The sequence below is a fragment of the Bison bison genome, unplaced genomic scaffold, assembly GCF_000754665.1.
Source record: "Bison bison bison isolate TAMUID 2011002044 unplaced genomic scaffold, Bison_UMD1.0 scf7180017864176, whole genome shotgun sequence".
Classification (NCBI taxonomy): domain Eukaryota; kingdom Metazoa; phylum Chordata; class Mammalia; order Artiodactyla; family Bovidae; genus Bison; species Bison bison.
Window position 1 is genome coordinate 2,019,036 of NW_011494748.1, and position 16,506 is coordinate 2,035,541.

Here is a 16,506-nt window from a genome sequence, read left to right on the forward strand (position 1 = left end):
CACACACACACACACACACACACACACACACACACAATGGAATACTACTCAGCCATTAAAAAGAATGAAATAAGGCCATTTGCAGCAACATGGATGGATGCAGGGAGTGTCACACTGAGTGAAGGAAGTCAGGCAGGGGAGGAATATCATATGACAGTCCTTGTATGTGGAATCTAAAAAGAAATGATACAAATGAACTTACAAAACAGACTCAAGAGACTTGGAGAATGAACTCATGGTTGCCAGTGGGGAACGGGATAGTTAAGGACTTTGGGAAGGTCAGGTAAACATTGCTATATTTAAAATGGATAACCAACAAAAACCTATTGTATAGTACTTGGAACTCTGCTCACCCTTACGTGCCTGCCTGGAGGGCGTGAGGATTTGGAGGAGAATGGAAACAAGTATACATCAGGCTGAGTTCCTCCACCATTCACCTGAAACTATCAGCACATTGTTAACTGGCTATACCCCAATACAAGATTTAAATTAAAAAATCCATAATATCCTCCTTTAAAAGAACCTGCAGTATTATCTTATTATAATAGGTACTGTAATTATCTGGACCAATGTGTGAATGTGCATTCAATAAGCTTTTTCAGGGCAGACATGCCGGGTACTGCTCTAAGGACTTCACATCCTTACAATGGTACTATTATTAACCCCATTTTACAGATGGGAAAACTGGAGCACAGAGAGATTAAGAAACAACATTTAAAATTATTAAGTGGTAGAATTAGGATTCAAACCCAGGCTGGTTTTTCCTGTGGTCATGTATGGATGTGAGAGTTGGACTGTGAAGAAGGCTGAGTGCCAAAGAATTGATGCTTTTGAACTGTGGTGTTGGAGAAGACTCTGTTGGAGAAGACTCTTGAGAGTCTCTTGGACTGCAAGGAGATCCAACCAGTCCATTCTGAAGGTGATCAGCCTTGGGATTTCTTTGGAAGGAATGATGCTAAAGCTGAAACTCCAGTACTTTGCCCACCTCATGCGAACAGTTGACTCACTGGAAAAGACTCTGATGCTGGGAGGGGTTGGGGGCAGGAGGAGAAGGGGACAACAGAGGATAAGATGGCTGGATGGCATCACTGACTCGATGGATTTGAGCTTGAGTGAACTCTGGGAGTTGGTGATGGACAGGGAGGCCTGGTGTGCTGCGATTCATGGGGTTGCAAAAAGTCGGACATGACTGAGAGACTGAATTGAATTGAATGATGGTAGTGGTGGTATCATGATTTGGGGCATAATTTTAAAGCAAAATATTAAAACACTGCTACCAGTCATGTTGATGTAAGCCACTCAGAACAGGAGGAGAATTTGAATGACTCTGTTAGTTGCTGCTAGATAGAGTAGTGCCTTTTAACTGATACATAGGCAAAAATTCATCTCTAGTCAGACATGGAAAGTTATAAGAAAGGAACTGAAAGTATTTTATTCTCACTTCTAATTTCAAACCCATTATCAAAATAAGTTTTGATAGTATAAGTTTTATTTAATATAAGAGGTGAATAAGGAGAATTTTAGAGAAATATAACAAGACATATGTGAACTTAAAACCTTCTCCTACTAAATTAAAATACTATACTGTTGATCACTGTCTAGCTTTTCTTTTCTAGACTTCAGAAAATAGATAATGTTATCCAAGCTTTCTTATTAGGCATTTGATTTGGGGGAGCTTGCTTTCTCTGTATCCTAAGCAGTTTCAATTTTTCACTTTTAGACATGGGAGTGAAATTTTAACTGTGTAACGTAGCAGAGTTGACTCACTGGAAAAGAATCTGATGCTGGGAAGTATTGGGGGCAGGAGGAAAAGGGGACAACAGAGGATGAGATGGCTGGATGGCATCACTGACTCGATGGACGTGAGCTTGAGTGAACTCCGGGAGTTGGTGATGGACAGAGAGGCCTGGCGTGGCGATTTATGGGGTCACAAAGAGTCAGACACGACTGAGCGACTGAACTGAACTGAACTGAAATAGCTGTCTCAACATGAAAATAAAATTTACAGTTTGATACCAAGGTTGATATCCTTCCATCTGTATAAGACATCACATTTTGTATTTTCATGTCTTCCTTCAAAGCCAGAATTCCAGGCACAATATCCTAAGACAGCCGATTAATCTGCCACTCCCTGTGTCCAAATTTTCACTCCAAAGATAACACTGGCCTCACAAACCATTGAGGCAAATATCTAATCACAAACATAAAGTAGTATAGCTATGGCCTAGGTTAATAATTATTGCATCTATATATAAAGTAGGGCCCCTCTTTTAATGTAGAAGGATCTCCATCTATTGTATATGTTTCTATAAAAATTTGAACATAATTAGCTATCAAAGAAATAGCAAAGATTATACATGCACAATAATAGAAAAGCAATGGCAAAAAACCCAGTTAGTCTTTTCATGCTATACTCATTTGACTGGCTCTAACAATAATATCTTAAAGAGAATAAAAATTAATACTTATTAAAAGTGCAAAAGTGTCTACCTAACATTTTAACCTTAAACAATTCAAGTAAATACATTTTTGTACAAAATTAGGACCTCATATAAAAATACAAATATGAATTAATATATGAATACACCATATAAGCCTTGGTATAACTAAGCATCCATAATTAAAATTAAAATAAGCCTCTCCTTTATCATCTGTCTTCGGTGCTCAGAAATTCTTGTATCATATCGAAATCAAAAGTTTGCAATGAGAAATCAGGAGAAATGAAAACTTCAAAATCTGATTCTTGCTTTATATGTTAATATTTATGGTACTTTTAAAAGAATTATTTAATTAAGTGGGTAATGCATTTATACTACATGTAAAGACAGTAAATCTTGTTATTTTATTTTTTTAACAAAGATCAGCTTCCCAGGTGATGTAAGTGGTAAAGAACCCCCCTGTCAGTGCAGGTTAGATATAAGAGAGGCGGGCTGGGTCAGGAAGGTACCCTGGAAGAGGGCATGGCATCCCACTTCAGTATTCTTGCCTGGAGAATCCCATGGACAGAAGAACTGGGTGGGCTACAGTCCATGGGGTCGCACAGAGTTGGACACAACTGAAGTGACTTAGCATGCACATATGCATGATGACAGTAATGAATTCCCATGGACAGAAGAACCAGGCAGACTACAGCCCATGGGGTCACAAAGAGTCAGGTATGACTAAGCACATAGCACACTGTTATTTTATACGACTTTTTCAGTTATGACTTAGGAGTTTGGTAGATTTTGAACAAATGTTTATACTTATTATAAGCAATATATAAAAAATTGTGAGCATTGTTAATAGTGTTTATCAGTACGATATAATTTTCAACTAATACCTGAATAATGCTTACTTAATATTTTTGTCCCATCAAAAATTTTCTATTAAAAGTATGTCTAAAATATATATAAATCAAGAATCCTCAGCTTATGATGATGGAAATGGCTATTCACATACAAATAGAGAAATAAAAAGTCAAAATTTATCTACATATCTTTCCATCAGTCCATCCAAACGGCCATCCATCCATTTCTTTTAAAATCTATCTATCTATCTATCTTTCTGACTACCTATTTACAGTATATCTCATGAGATTTTTCCTTGGAGAAATTTAAGGGTTTTATTTATTTATTTATTTTTTACTTATTGTCTAATGACTCAATAAATGTTTGTTGATTGCTTAATCAGTGCCAGGAATTGAGCCAAGTGGAAGAATATAGGAATAGACAAGATGATCTTGACCAGCACATAGAATCTGTTTTAGTGGGAAAATTGTTGCAAAACAAATAATTTTTTATTATGTTGATACAATTGAAACAAAGGAAAACTCCATTGCACTTCAATTCTGCCAATTCTGCATCATGAAAATATTCCTCTGGCTACTCTAAGGGGAAAAGATTGGAGGAAACAAAGTGGGTACTTCAAAGGCGAGTTTAGGAAGTTCCTTTGATCTTGGCACCCCTTTCCTATTACATTTCATTACTGATATGCAGATTAAAGGACAAAGATGGTCCTGGTCTCTTATTAGAATCGTCTTTGAGCATATTTTCCAGTCCTTTGCCTAATTTCCCAATTTGTTTGTGATCTTAAAATTCTAATTATTCATTTCCTTATCTCTTTATTCTAAAACATTTTAAGATATAGTACAGTGAAAAGTACACCCAAAGCAATAGTTATTGAATAAGTAAATAGATTGATGAATGTGCTCTTTCTAATGAATTTTACTTTCTGAATCTAAATTCTGCTAGAACTTCCTGTATTTTTGGACACTGATTTTGTTCACTAAGACATTCTCACTAGAGTGAGGCTTGTCTGCAACATTAGATTTTACTCTTCCATTAGCTATTCTAGATTCCCTGTTCTTATTCAGTCCCTGCTGTCTTTTCTGTTCTGCTTTAAGATACCAAGGTTCCTTGCACTTAAGGAAGCCCAATTCTACAATTTTTGATAGATGTTATATAACTGTACTTTACTAGTTTATAATGTATTTACATTCTTATAAGTAGAGAAGGAAATAGCAACTCACTCCAGTATTTTTTCCTGGAAAATCCAATGGACAGAGAAACCCTGGTGGGCTCTCTCCATAGGGTCACAAAGAATTGGATACAAGTGAGTATGCACACATACACACTTCTATAAGAAATCATTGTAAAACAATTTTGGTCTGTGTACCTATTTATTTATCTATAAAACCGCATTTACACTATCTGCTATTCCTAATGATTTGTTTGCCTGTGGTTATACACTAAGAAACATTCCTTACATTATATGTGCAAAGTAATTCTACAAGGGCAACATTATGTATCCTGATTTATTGATGATTTACATGTGAAATCATCAATATAGAATATATCTCATAAAAAGTGCAAAAATGTTATCAACCTGACACATGGTATGAGCTTGGATAAGAATAATAATGGTGCTGTGTGCTTCTGCATTACTTAAGCTATTCATTCTTACTGTACTCCTATAACTTAAAATAACTACACTTATTTAAATATAATCTTGCTTTATAAATGTATTCCTAGACTGTATTATTTATGCCTCTGTTCACAAACACCATTTTAATACATTAGAGAGTAAACTTAGGAAAGAATATGTGTATGAAATATCATTTAATTAGTGACATTTACATATAAGATATTTGCTGTGAAATTCAGACGCTTGTCATATTCCTCTTCTTTGTCATTTTTTCCCAAGAATTTTACAGAGGAAAATGTGAATAACCTGCCATTCTGTTGGCAGTATTTTAAAATAAATGATTATATGTGTGTGTGTAAAAGTATACATCTATTAATTTGTATTCTGGCCACCATCCTCACTGTAGTACCTCTAGTTCCTAATTTCACTGGATAAGATAATGGTGGAATGAAACTATGGTGAGCTTAATGCCATTCTTTATATATATATATGTAAATCTGCAGTCCATTTCATAGAGTAACAATATTGTTAGACATGTTTATCCAAGAAGGACCTCAAGTTTGAACAGAGCCTGTTTGCTATAAACTATCTCTTTCAATGACTTTATTCTCAGTAAAAATGCTCATTCATTTTTAGAAAAAAAATCATAAATGAGAGATAGCCCCCTTCTCCCACTGTCTATTCTGCTAACAGACATAAATATAAAGGATGTGGTCTCCTAATATTAAGAGGAAAATTGCTATGTTCATCAGTATGATATGCCAGACATCTCTTGTTCTTCTCCCAGGTACAACGTCAGATAATGTCTTCCCACACTCTGAAAATTTCAGTGGCCATGAGACTGAGTTTTCAACAAAGCATAAATAAAGGAAAATTGTATTTTTAATATTTGAAGATTGAATCTTTATGAATGGATGAACAATGTAGTACTACTCTCTGGCTTTTCCCTTCTGACATTGAAACCAACAGGTGCTCGTATTTTATCTTATATCTCATTCTGAGTACCAGAGTAATAAAATCATGGCTTTCATAGATATGTGGCATGAAAAAGAAAAAGAGCTTACAGTGTGAAGTCACTGAGAATTTTGAAGTTATTCACTACAATAGCATTACTTATCCTATTCCAGCTGATTAAAAAAATAATTTCAGTATTCTCTAATCTCACTTCTTCATATATCAACATGTTTCCTTATGTAATCAGTTCAGTTGCTCAGTCATGTCTAACTCTTTGAGACCCCATGGACTACAAGCCCGGGTTCCCTTTCCATCACCAGTTCCTGGACTTTACTCAAACTCATGCCCAGTGAGTCGGTGATGCCAACCAACCATCTCATCTTCTGTTGTCCCCTTCTCCTCCAGTCTTCAATCTTTCCCAGCATCAGGGTCATTTCAAATGAGTCAGATCTTTGCATTAGGTGGCCAAAATATTGGAATTTCAGCTTCAGCATCAGTCCTTCCAATGAATATTCAGGACTGATTTCCTTTAGGATGGACTGGTTGGATCTCTGTGCAGTCCAAGGGACCCTCAAGAGTCTTCTCCAATAGCACAGTTCAAAAGCATCAATTCTTTGGTGCTCAGTTTTCTTTATAGTCCAACTCTCACATCCATACGCGACTACAAGAGAAAACCAAAACTTTGACTAGATGGACTTTTGTTGGCAAAAGTCTGCTTTTTAATAAGCTGTCTAGGTTGGTTATAACTTTTCTTCCAAAGAACAAGTGTCTTAATTTCATGGCTGCAGTCACCATCTGCCGTGATTTTGGAGCCCAAGAAGATAAAGTCTGTCACTGTTTCAATTGTTTCCCCATCTATTTGCCATGAAGTTATGGGACCAGATGCCATGATCTTCGTTTTCTGAATGTTGAGCTTTAAGCCAACTTTTTCACTCTCCCCTTTGACTTTCATCAAGAGGGTCTTTAGTTCTTCTTCAGTTTCTGCCATAAGGGTGCTGTCCTCTGCATATCTGAGGTTATTGATATTTCTCCTGGCAATCTTGATTCCAGCTTGTGCTTTATCCAGCCTAGCATTTCTCATGATGTACTCTGCATATAAGTTAAACAAACAGGGTGACAATATACAGCCTTGATGTACCCCTTTTCCAATTTGGAACTAGTCTATCTTTCCATGTCCAGTTGAAAATATAAATATCACTAAAAGTCTCTCTAACTCTTACTGCACATGACATAATAGTGCTAAGCGATGTGCAGCTGTGAAAGAGAAATTTGTTATAACCATGCCAGAAGTGTGTCCATTGTTGGACCAAGACTGAAGCCAAGGTGACTTTTCACTCCAACCTCTGTGCACCTGCCATTTTTAGGAAGAGTTAAAAGAGGATCTATATTTCTGTTATACTTCAAAATTATAGAGAATACAGTTTTAATAAATCTGTCTTACATTGTGAAAGGTATGGCATTAAACAAAGCTCATAATTCATCTTTGTAAATTTGAAGTGAGTAGTAGAACGAATACGACAGGATGAATAAAACAAATAAATGAAATATTCAATTTTTTAAAGAAAATTAACAGGCATTCATACATTTAAAAAGTACTTACAGCTTTATTTTAAATGAACTTTTTGTTGACGTATGGCGAAACCAATACAATATTGTAAAGTAATTAGCCTCCAATTAAAATAAATAAATTTAAATTAAAAAATAAAATGTATTCATGAGACGTTTAAAGATTACTTTAGGATTATGTGAATAAAATTGTAAGATTTCAAAAAATATTAGTTGAAAAGGTAAGAAAGAAAGAAAGAAGGAGGGAAGGAATGACGATGAGGAAAGAAAAAATAAGACATAGTATATTGTGTGTGTGTGTTTGTGTGATACATGAGCAAGAGAAAGAGAGAGAAGGAGAAAGAAAGAGACTAATGAAACAGCTCTAGGAGTTGAATTAACTTTCTTAGCTTAGGCAGATTGGGCATATTTTGTTGATATGGTCACTTGCATTAGGTATCAATGTAATTCACATTCTGTCTTTCATTTTAACCATGCATTGGGTTCTCACCTTTCTACATAGTCTAGTAGCCGAGAACAGTGATTTGAAGCAGGAGCATCATGACCTCCTACTGCATAAAGGAAACCATCGCATGTGGCCACTCCTACACCCCCTCTCCGCTTACACATTGGAGCACACATATTCCACTTATTTGTGTGAGGATCATAGTATTCCATTGAACTCAAACAGGAGCTTCCATCACGACCACCAACTGAATACAACCTAAAAACACAATTGAGAAAACATGATTTAGTATATCAGTCTATATGACAAATGGAGGAAAGGAAAATTCCTTGAAAAATAAAATTTCAATCACAACCTGAGCCTCCAATGTGTTAAAAAATGTTACTTCGCATGGAAATTTTTGTTAAAGGTACTCTATAACTAATTTCCTATACCTGGACTTCTTATGATTCTAATATACTGTATACTAGATGAAATTTAAACTACTATAGTTTTCTAACTACTATTTCTAGAATATTAGATTAAAACTGTTTTTACATATGTAATTAAATAATCTTAATGTATTATTTTAATAAATATCAAGGAATGTCTATTGTAAAAATAGTAAGATATTTATTTTCAATTTCTCTTGAAAATGAGGATAATCAGAAAAAAATCAATTATTTTACTTGTTATTCAGCAATTGATTTTTCCAGTATGTAGATCATGCTTACTTCTTGTGCTCTGTATTCATAGTTTAGAACATTAAATAAATGAAATAATCTATACACATATTGTCATACTATCTTAATTAGTGTCTATACTATAGCTAATGTGTAATCTGTACAGACAAAACTTTATAGGAAAAAAAGAGTACAACAATATTAGCCTGAGTAAATATTGCTGAAACTTACTTGATGCACTTATTTTGCTATTTCATTACTGAGAGTTATGATCAGAACCCAGGAAAATATGTATTACAGCATAAATTTTACTTAAAATACATTCATAAATACAGAAGTAGAAATACATCATCCATTCCTAATAAAAATAAGTTTTGCTTATTTGATCCCAGTCATGAAGATTGGATCACATTAAGATACAGAGTTGTATTTATTTATTTACCCATTTATTCAGCACATAAGTTTGAAGGCCTAGTATATGTCACATACCATCCAAAATTTTGTGAATGTATCCATAAACAAAACAAGAAGAAAATTCCCTGCACTCAATTCTACTAGAGGGTATACAGACAGAATACACACTGTTGACACAGAGCAGGAAAGTGGGACCAGGAGTGAAACTGGTGGGAATGAGAGTTAGAACTGTAAATATCAATTACAATTAAAATGTGGTCACAATTTTAAACACCAGAAAAGGTCTCATTGGGAAGAAAAAGTTTGTCCAAGAATTTCATGAGAATAATAGTGGTTGGAGGTGAGTGCAGGAACTTCTAAGAGGGGAAAATTTGAAGCCAGCTAAACAGAGGAGGCTGGCACTCCATATTGTCATAAAGAGTAGAACATGACTGAGCGACTAACACTTTCACATTCAAACAGATGAGTACAAAGTTTCAAGGGCAGCAGAGGCCAGAGCAGCAGGAGCAGAGATTATGGGCAGGGTGGGAGATGAGCTGATGGGTTCAGGTACAGGGACTTCACACAGGTGTTTAGATTTTGTCTATTCTCTAAAACAAATGTAGTCATTGACCCTAAGTGAAAGAGGAAGCCAAAATCCCATGGAAGGAGGAGCCTGGTGGGCTGCCGTCTATGGGGTCGCACAGAGTCGGACACGACTGAAGCAACTTAGCAGCAGCAGCAGCTGTTATTTTATAATTTACTAAAGTGTAACCTAGGTCATCAGTATTTTATTTCACATGGTAAAAGTCCATTTTAATGTTCTTCTCTGTATCGTTCCAATTTTAGTATATGTGCTGCCGAATCGAGCACAGAAAGAAAGTGAAGTCACTCAGTCATGTCCATTCTTTGGGACCCCATGGACTGTAGCCTACCAGGCTCCTCTGTCCATGGGATTTTCCAGGCAAGAGTACTGGAGTGGGTTGCCATTTCCTTCTCCAGAGTATCTTCCCGACCCAGGGATTGAACCCAGGTCTCCCACATTGTAAGCAAGACACTTTACCGTCTGAGCCACCAGGGAAGTCCATTTTAATGTTCTTTAGTATTATGTAGTCTACAGATTAACAATGAAATTAGTTTGGATAATGCAATATAAATTATTAATACTAGGGCAAAGCTGCTGGAAAAGAATAAATATACTACATTTTTTTCCTTAAATAATCTGAAAAAGAAATGAGAAAATTGTATAGAAAAGATGAAAGTGTCATTTTGGACTGCTTTAATGGAGTCTTTATTAAAACCAACGGATGTATTTCAATACTAGAAAAGATTTTGCAGTTAGAAAAAAGTGTAATGCATACATAAAAATTCATCAGCAATTATCCAAGGTTATCTTCTCAGATCTCCTCTGACAAACTATTTAATCATAATTTAGAATGGTTCCCTATTTTATTTCACTACAATGACAAATTAAATGTTGAGAATATGAAGAGCAGAGAAGAATCTGATACTAGAAATAAAGGCACTGACAAAATAAAAAGTGACATCTGACAGTTTCATGGCAAGAAAAGGAAACATGACATTTTTAACTTAGAGTTGAACGATGAGTAGAAATTTGTAAGATAAAGAAATAGGGAAAAGTGTTACATACAGGGAAAGCATTATGTGTAAAGACAAGGGACATGAAAGGTCATAGCACATGATAAATAAAGAGTGGCAAGTATGTCATATTGATGGAACAGATGGTAGTAAACAGGGGAAAGGAGAGATGGCTGCTAGGATAAAAAGGACTGACTGAAAATGAAGAGCATTGTATGCTGTGCAATGGAGTTGGAATTTCATTTGGACACAATAAGGACAAAAAAAAAATAACATTCTCAGGAGACATTAGTGTCATAAATCAGTTTGCTGTGAATATTGATCAGTATGTCCCTCCTTGCATGCAAAAATTGGCAGGAGGTCAAAAATAGCCTTAAGTAAACTCTTCTAGAATTTTGCTGACAATGAATGAATCTTTCATACCATTTTCCCTAAATTATGTGTTTATTCAGCTTTACAGAAAACTTTTACATAAACTTTAGTAAACAGGCCTTCCTATTTTGAGATCTAGTTGCCAGTTGCCCATCTCAGTGCCATATATTTTAAATTCTAGTACAGGCATATGTCATTTTATGTATAATTTATGCATTTATTGCCTTTGATTGTACTCCACCTTGTCACATTTTGCAAATATTGCATTTTTTAACATAACAAAGTTATATGTGAATTCTGCATTTTCAAATAATAAAGTACTTTTGAAAATTAAGTAAGGTGTGTAGATTGTTTGTAAAGACATAATGCCATTTCAAACTTAATAAACTATGGTTTAGTGTAAATTTGCTGACAAAGGCCTATGTAGTCAAAGCTATGTTTTTCTAGTGGTCAGGTTCTGATGTGAGAGTTGTACCATAAAGAAGGCTGAGCGCCGAAGAATTGGCGCTTTTGAACCGTGGTTCTGGAGAAGATTTGAGTCCTTTGGACAACAAGGAGATTCACCCAGTCAATCATAAGGGAAATGAACCCTGAATATTCATTGGAAGGACTGATGCTGAAGCCGAAGCTCCAATATTTTGGCTACCTAATGCAAAGAGCCTACTCACTGGAAAAGACCCTAATGATGGGAAAGATTGAAGGCAAAAAGAGAAGAAGGCAGCAGAGGATGAGACAGTTGGATAGCATCACTGACTCAATGGTCATGAACTTGGGTGAAGTCTGGGAGATGGTGTGGGATAGGGAGACCTTGTTTGCTACAGTCCATGGAGTTGCAGAGTCAGGCACGACTTAGTGACTGAACAACAATAGTGTAAATACAATTTTCATATGCACTGGGAAACAACAAACAAACAAAAAAAATGTGTGACTCCATTTATCGCAATATATGCTTTATTACAGTAGTCTGGAATCAAACCTGCAATGTCTTTGGGGTATGGTTGTCCATACAATATGGCAGTTGGAGGAAATAAATTCTGCATTATTTAAAGATATGAGTTCAAATGTAAGGAGGGTTTGTTGATATGTTGAGATCCAGGCTGCTTCCAACTTTCAATCTATCATCTGTAGGATGACTTACGTGCTAAGCTTTGTGTGACTTTTGCCACCCCAAGGACTGTAGCCCACCAGGCTTCTCTGTCCATGGAATTCTCCAAGCAAGAATACTGGAGTGGATTGCCATTCCCTAGTCCCACCAGGGTGATGCAGAGAGATTTGGGTGAATGCCGTTTACTTAGAGGGCGTTTTTTCACATCTGGAGTTTTTAATTATCATCTTTAAAGGGATTGCCAGCAAACTTGTTGCTCTGAAGGGCAATATTGTGTTTATTATTTCAGTCAAGGAACGAATCTGCTCTCTGTCCCTCAAAAAGACATTGCTATCTTCCAAAGCTATTACATTTACAAATAACCTTGAAAATATGTTGAAAAAAAAGTTGTCTTTTTCTTTCTTTCTTTTTTTTTTTTTTTGCCTTGAAATGTGTAACAATATTAAAGCTTTGTGGAGAATTTTCTACAATTGTTCTGGTCCTGATGGTAGAGTTCTAACTATTACAACAATAGTTCAAACAGAAAGATAGAGGAGAAATAGAAGGAATATAATCCTTCCCCTTTAAGTTTCATCTTTTAAGTAGCTACATGACAATACCTGATTGATCAGGTGCTGGGAAAATTTGTCTTTATTTTAGGTGGTCTCCTGCCTAGCTAACAGTGCTGTGCATACTATTTATATAAAAAAGAGTGAATGAGTATTAAGAGGCAATTAGAAGCTTCTGTCATAGCACTAGATCCTTTCCAGCACTGTGTGCCATTGTGGATTCTGTCCTAGGTATCTTGTTATTATATAAGGTGGATTACTGTTCATTTTTCTCTCATTAATCAGTTCAGGTACATCTCCAAGAGAAAGTCTTTTTTTATCCCATTTTGTCTTTTCCCCAGAAATCTGTTATTTATAATCTGTATTCTAGGGAAAGTTATTTAATATGTGGCATATTTTATCACTGGCTTCCCTGGTGGCTCAGATGATAAACAATCTGCCTGCAATATGAGAGACCTAGGTTCAATCCCTGGGTTGGAAGGTACCCTAGAGAAGGGAATGGCAACCCAGTCCAGTATTCTCCTATGGAGAATTTCATGGACAGCAGAGCCTGGCAAGCTATAGTTCATGGGGTGACAAAGAGTTGGATGTGACTGAGAGACTAATCCACACACACATACTTTATCATAACTCAATGACACATACATAACTTGAGGGATGGTTATAGAAATTGTGGTATGTATAACACCTTAGAAAAAACTCTAGATCCAGAACTTTGTTTGGTCTTTTGTTTTTCAATTGATGGAGAACTCTTTCATCTCACCCCAGGCTTGTCATACCTGCTACCAGAATACTCCTGCATGTGCCTTTTAGTGAGTAATTTCCATGAGAGGTTCTTGAGGAGTGTCTGACAATACAGTGAGAGGGATTTCAGTAAGCTTACACAATTGGCTGCATGACTGCTTTTATTCCCACTTGAGACAGGCCTAGAATCTGGAATGCTTTGCTGAAATGTGGCAGTCCTTGCACCTGGATATAGCTTGAGAAACAAAATGTAGAGAAACTCTATGGGACTAAAAATAACTGCACACATGCACAGTTAGGACAAATTCTGGAGAGAAGATACAAAACAACCTAACTGCCACTTTTGAAGAGCCTTGAGAAAAGCAGAATAGTGTGCATGTCCCCTGCCTAAAACTTTGCCTCAGGGGTGGGCAAAATACCTAAGCTGCCCCTCTGGCCCATCCCCTGGACTTGGCCCTACCCTCATTCTGTATAAGGAAGGAGCTTGCCTCCCACTGGGACCAAGCCAGCAAGGGAATTTATTTTTTATTCTTTTCCCCACTGCTGCAGCAGGAGCCTCAATAAAGTCTTGACTGAATTTTTTGTCTGGCTGCTAATCAATTTCTAATAATTGTGGAAGGCCAAGAACCCTGGTTGGTAATGTTGCCAAATGTTGGTATGTGTGGCAAACTCAATCTCAGACTTTGTTGTGTATTGGTTTACTATAATTTCAAATCAATTTGTTCATCACCAAAAAGCAAAGTTGTTTTCAGAAGAAAAGTTATTTTGATATAAGAACGAAGTAAATTGTGTCTGAATGTTATCATCTCATGTGCTCTGATTGTAAACAGTAGCTCAGCTGCTGAGGGGCCCTAGCTGGGGGTTTTTCAATAAAAGCCGGTGGACAAGAACTACACCAGAGGGAATATTTAGACTATAAATACAGAGTTTGTGAGAGTTACTCCAGAGTTTCCTCCTGAACCAAGCCAATCTAGCTCTTCAAAGACCTTGAGCATTAATTTCTGTCACAATTAAGGTGACTATTTTATCAGCAGCAGTGAAAAATCAGGCAAGAACCCCAGGAATATCAGCCTGCTCTTCAGTACAAACACCATCAGGGTTCCCTGCAAGGTGTTCTAGCAACTCAGGGACTTACAGTTTTTCACTGCTCACTGGGCATTAGCTCTTGGTTGGCAAAACTGCCCCACTGGACATTAGTTGTTGGTTGGCAAAACCTCTTCCAGAAACCAAAACTCAGAAAGAATATATTTCAACTAAATTTGAACTGTATTTTTATCTTCTCCCCTTGCCTGGAACAATGGTATATTTAATCTAACATGGGTTTGTTATTTATTTATTAGCTTATTAAGATATATCACCCTGTATGCTATCCATTTGTGAATTTCCTACAGGGATTTTGTTTTTAAAATATTGGCAAAGACAATCTCAGGTCCTGAGCATAATTTGTTGCCCCAAACATAACGGACTTATTGTTATTATAGCAGATGACTAAGGTAAGGCAGAACACTTACCTTATTTTATTAGAAAGTGGCTCTACTTTCTAAAAAAAAAAAATCTCTGAAGATTATAAACACCGAAATTAATTTAGGTTTATGAGCTACATCCCACAACCTGATAGAGTTTACTAACCCAAAAGCTGGCAGAAACAGTCACTTCCATTTTAATCCCTCAAAGTTTTCTTGCCAAATCTCACTCTATGCCTATTACAACTCTAAATTTCTTTCTTCTTCTATTTCTTATTCCCCATATTAATAAATGTAAGTTCTCTGAGGGTGGGTTAGATTTATTTTCTTTGATATGTCATCATAGCAAGTATGTATTTGTAATTTTTAATGAATAAAGCAAAGCACTCATTTCTAATTCTTGAGAAAGAATGATTTACAAATGATGCTTGTCAAAGAAAAGGCACCTGTTTAAGTTCCACTGATATAAGATATTGAGAAATTGCAGAGAAAAGTATCAATCATGTGTCTTAGGAACACAAAAGATGGAAAGGTTAATTTTAAATGAGTGGATTTTATAAGGGTTCAGGTAAACTTCCAAACTCATTCTATGAGGCCACCATCACCCTACTTCCAAAACCTGACAAAGATGCCACAAAAGAAAACTATAAGCCAATATCACTGATGAACATAGATGCAAAAATCCTTAACAAAATTCTAGCAATCAGAATCAAACAACACATTAAAAAGATCATACACCATGACCAAGTGGGCTTTATCCCAGGGATGCAAGGATTCTTCAATATCTGCCAATCAATCAAAGTAATACACCACATTAACAAATTGAAAAATAAAAGCCATATGATATTTCAATAGATGCAGAGAAAGACTTTGACAAAATTCAACATCCATCTATGATAAAAACTCTCTAGAGAGCAGGAATAGAAGGAATATACCTCAACATAATAAAAGCTATATATGACAAACCCACAGCAAACATTATCCTCAATGGTGAAAAATTGAAAGCATTTCCCCTAAAGTCAGGAACAGGACAAAGGTGCCCACTTTCACCACTACTATTCAACACAGTTTTGGAAGTTTTGGCCACAGCAATCAGAGAAGAAAAATAAATAAAAGGAATCCAAATTGGAAAAAAATAAGTAAAACTCTCACTATTTGCAGATGACACGATCCTCTACATAGAAAACCCTAAAGACTCCACCAGATAATTACTATGCTAAGTCGCTTCAGTCGTGTCCGACTCTGTGCGACCCCATAGATGGCAGCCCATGAGGCTTCCCCGTCCCTGGGATTCTCCCCGCAAGAACACTGGAGTGGGTTGCCATTTCCTTCTCCAATGCATGAAAGTGAAAAGTGAAAGTGAAGTCGCTCAGTCGTGTCCAACTCCACGACCCCATGGACTGCAGCCCACCAGGAACCTCCATCCATGAGATTTTCCAGGCAAAAGTACTTGAGTGGGGTGCCATTGCCTTCTCCGAGAAAATTACTAGAGCTAATCAATGAATATAGTAAAGTTGCAGGATATAAAAGCAACACACAGAAATCCCTTGCATTCCTATACACTAATAATGAGAAAATAGAAAGAGAAATTAAGGAAACAATTCCATTCACCATTGCAACGAAAAGAGTAAAATACTTAGGAATATATCGGAGAAGGCAATGGCACCCCACTCCAGTACTCTTGCCTGGAAAATCCCATGGACGGAGGAGCCTGGTAGGCTGCAATCCATGGGGTCGCTAAGAGTCGGAC

At 36.4% G+C, this 16,506-nt stretch overlaps 1 protein-coding gene across 2 annotated transcripts in view; it reads right to left on the minus strand.

The window, feature by feature from the left end:
- Positions 1-16,506, minus strand: part of KLHL1 (kelch-like family member 1) — a 541,448-nt gene that overhangs the window by 16,888 nt on the left and 508,054 nt on the right. For both annotated transcript variants that reach the window (XM_010842287.1, XM_010842286.1), the window contains one exon: positions 7,916-8,128. In XM_010842287.1, the coding sequence (XP_010840589.1) occupies positions 7,916-8,128 (213 nt within the window). The remainder of the gene's footprint in view (positions 1-7,915; positions 8,129-16,506) is intronic.